The sequence below is a fragment of the Arachis ipaensis genome, chromosome B03 (assembly GCF_000816755.2).
Source record: "Arachis ipaensis cultivar K30076 chromosome B03, Araip1.1, whole genome shotgun sequence".
Taxonomy (NCBI): domain Eukaryota; kingdom Viridiplantae; phylum Streptophyta; class Magnoliopsida; order Fabales; family Fabaceae; genus Arachis; species Arachis ipaensis.
In genome coordinates, this window is record NC_029787.2 from 83,016,619 (window position 1) to 83,019,536 (window position 2,918).

At 38.9% G+C, this 2,918-nt stretch overlaps 1 protein-coding gene across 1 annotated transcript; it reads left to right on the forward strand.

Annotated features, from left to right (window-relative positions):
- LOC107630638 (tetraspanin-2) lies at window positions 204-2,680 on the forward strand. Its single transcript, XM_016333840.2, has 2 exons — window positions 204-802; window positions 2,092-2,680. The coding sequence occupies exons 1-2, from the start codon at window positions 302-304 to the stop codon at window positions 2,401-2,403; spliced, it is 813 nt and encodes a 270-aa protein (XP_016189326.1). The 5' UTR covers window positions 204-301; the 3' UTR covers window positions 2,404-2,680.

A 2,918-nucleotide genomic window follows, 5' to 3' on the forward strand; every position in this document is an offset into this window, starting at 1 on the left:
CTCGGGGTCCCCGCGCCTGCTTCGGGGGAATTTTGTCCCCCATCCCCATCCCCACAGAAAAAATTCTCCACAATCGGATCCCTATTCGGGGCAGTCCCCGCAGGGATTCCCGCGTCTCGGAAAATTTTGCCATCCCTACATACCGCGTTGGTGTGAATAGTATGACACGCAAAACTTTGTATTATAAATAAAGAAATAAATTAGTGTGAACTGTGAAGCTAAAAGGTGTAAAGTCAATACTCTCTCACATTCACAGAGTGAGTGAGCAAAATCCCAATCTCGCAATATTCCAATTGGAACAATGAGTGGTGTAAGCAACAACCTAACAGCAATACTGAACTTCATAGCAATATTGGCGTCGATTCCAATAATAGCCTCGGGGATATGGCTGGCATCAAAGCCGGACAACGAGTGCATCCACAATTTCCGGTGGCCAATAGTATTAATCGGGTTCCTGATCCTTGTGGTGGCACTGGCAGGCTTCGTGGGTGCCTACTGGAACAAGCAGGGTTTGTTGGCCGTTTACCTCTTCTTCATGGCGCTCCTCATCGCTGCACTCCTTGTTGTGCTTGTGTTTGCTTTTGTGGTTACAAGACCCGATGGAAGCTATGACGTTCCCGGAAGAGCCTACAAGGAGTACAGCCTTCAAGGCTACTCTTCTTGGTTGAGGAATCATCTCACCACTTCCGGGAGTTGGCAGAACATAAGGACCTGTTTGGCTGATTCTGATGTATGCATTAAGCTTGCACAGAACTACATTACTGCTGACCAGTTCTTCGCCTCTCACATCTCTCCTTTACAGGTAACTGCTAAAAATTGGATAAATTCATATTCAATTTGGTGTGTCTTTATCTTCGTTTCGCTTTTCATCACTGGTACTTTCCGTTTCTGCTCTTGTACTTGCACTGAGAAATATTCACTTACAAGGTCCATATCTGTCAGTGGTTTTCTTACTCCTGTTTCTTCTTCTCTTGGAAACAAATAATATGTGAATTATTGGTAATTAACAATAACATAAAGGTTTTGCGTATTTTTAAAGGAATTTATTTCTCGTATCTTGTACTAGCTTAGTCCCACTTCACATGATGCCGTGTTACTTGTTTAGGGACACTTCTAGTTTCTGAATCTAAGGATTAATTTAATTTAATTTTAAAAAGGGGATTCTAGGTTATTGAATTGGAAGTAAAGGACACTGTATTAAGTGGATCTAAAAAGTTATGATCTCATGGATTTTAGTTGAATCTTTCATATATGGCTCTGTTAAGATTAGGATACCTTAATTCAGAATCGGATAGTTACTGACATATATATAAGAGGCTGTGAAGAACGATATGGTTCCCTTGTCAAAGGGGGTAGTTAGTTAAGAAGTTATTCTATTGTGGGCTTATGGTGGTGGTTGGGGAAGAGTGTTCCCGTGATGCTTTTGGTGGGATTGGGACCACATTCTTGATGTATAAACAATTAAACATACCAATCAGAAGATCAATAACTACGTGGACTTGAATTTTAAGAAAAATTATTATATGGTTTGATTTAATCAATCCGTAACAAACTTCTAGTCATGTCATGTAATGTAAAATTTTCCAATATAGTTCCCATCTCATTCTTAACTTGACCCACCACCTAAGTCATAGGTTCAACTTCATGTTTGAAATTTGTGGTTAACTGGCTCTCCACGCCATAGTGTGACTGTGACCTGCTCTAGCAGATAACTATGGTCCATTGAAATCTAATCGTCAGCGAGTCCATTATAAGAAGGAAAAAAAAAATTCAAATGAAGTCTTAAATTTAGAATAATTTAGAACCTGACATTAGGCACATCCCTTGTTCTCAGTGCTTGTGTGGGACATTTCTCATATTCTATAGGATGAATGATTGAGCCACAGCAGCTGAAATAGCCACCTATGGATTCACATGTACAGAAATCATACAAACGTATACCTTGTTAAATTAGTCAACCTACTAGAATAATTAACCTTATTGTTTTGTCTTTTACTGAACAATGAAGATAAAAAAGTCTGGCGCACTATTAATATTAAATTATTAAATGGTGCCAAATGGTTGATGGATTGGGTGGTTTGATTATTACAGTCAGGGTGTTGCAAACCTCCGACATCATGCGGGTTCAACTATGTGAGCCCCATCATGTGGACAAACCCTGTGAATCAGATGGCTGATCCTGATTGCTACGCTTGGAACAATGATCTGAGCCAACTCTGCTACAATTGCAACGCCTGTAAGGCTGGTCTGCTTGGGAACCTTAGACAAGAATGGAGGAAAGCAAACATAATATTGATTGTCGCTGTGGTGGTTCTCATTTGGGTCTATGTCATTGCCTGCAGTGCCTTCAAGAATGCTCAGACTGAAGACCTCTTCAACCGTTACAAACAGGGCTGGGTTTGATTAATTTCATTCTCTCCTATAATATAATGTTTCTTTAGTGTATATATATTATTATTCTCTTTTCCGTCTTGTTCTTTTTGGCGCATGGAGTTATGAAATGGTATTATTATTATTAGCAGCAAGAGTTCATCACGTAAGTTTATGTGCTTGTCTCATCGGTCGTTAAAAACTGTGAATGAAAGTAGATCCTAATAGTTGCCGTTTCTTAGAGCATATCATTTCTCTTAAACTTGTTATCTCAGCAAATTTTGCATGTAAAGAAATGATAGTTAATATGCAATGTAAATCCAGCTTTAATATAAGCATCATCGAGAACTTGTATCGGAAAAAGAAAAAAGAAACCCATCTTTTCAAGCATATAGTTAGAAAAAGAGCTTGATTATTGGGTAACTAATTAATAAATTGGAAGGTCACCGACTCGACCGACTGAAAGAAACGAAAGCTTTTGAAAGTTTTTTATGCTACAAGATCTTCAAAGTCCAAGACAAGCATAAGCGATGATAAATTGTTGGGGA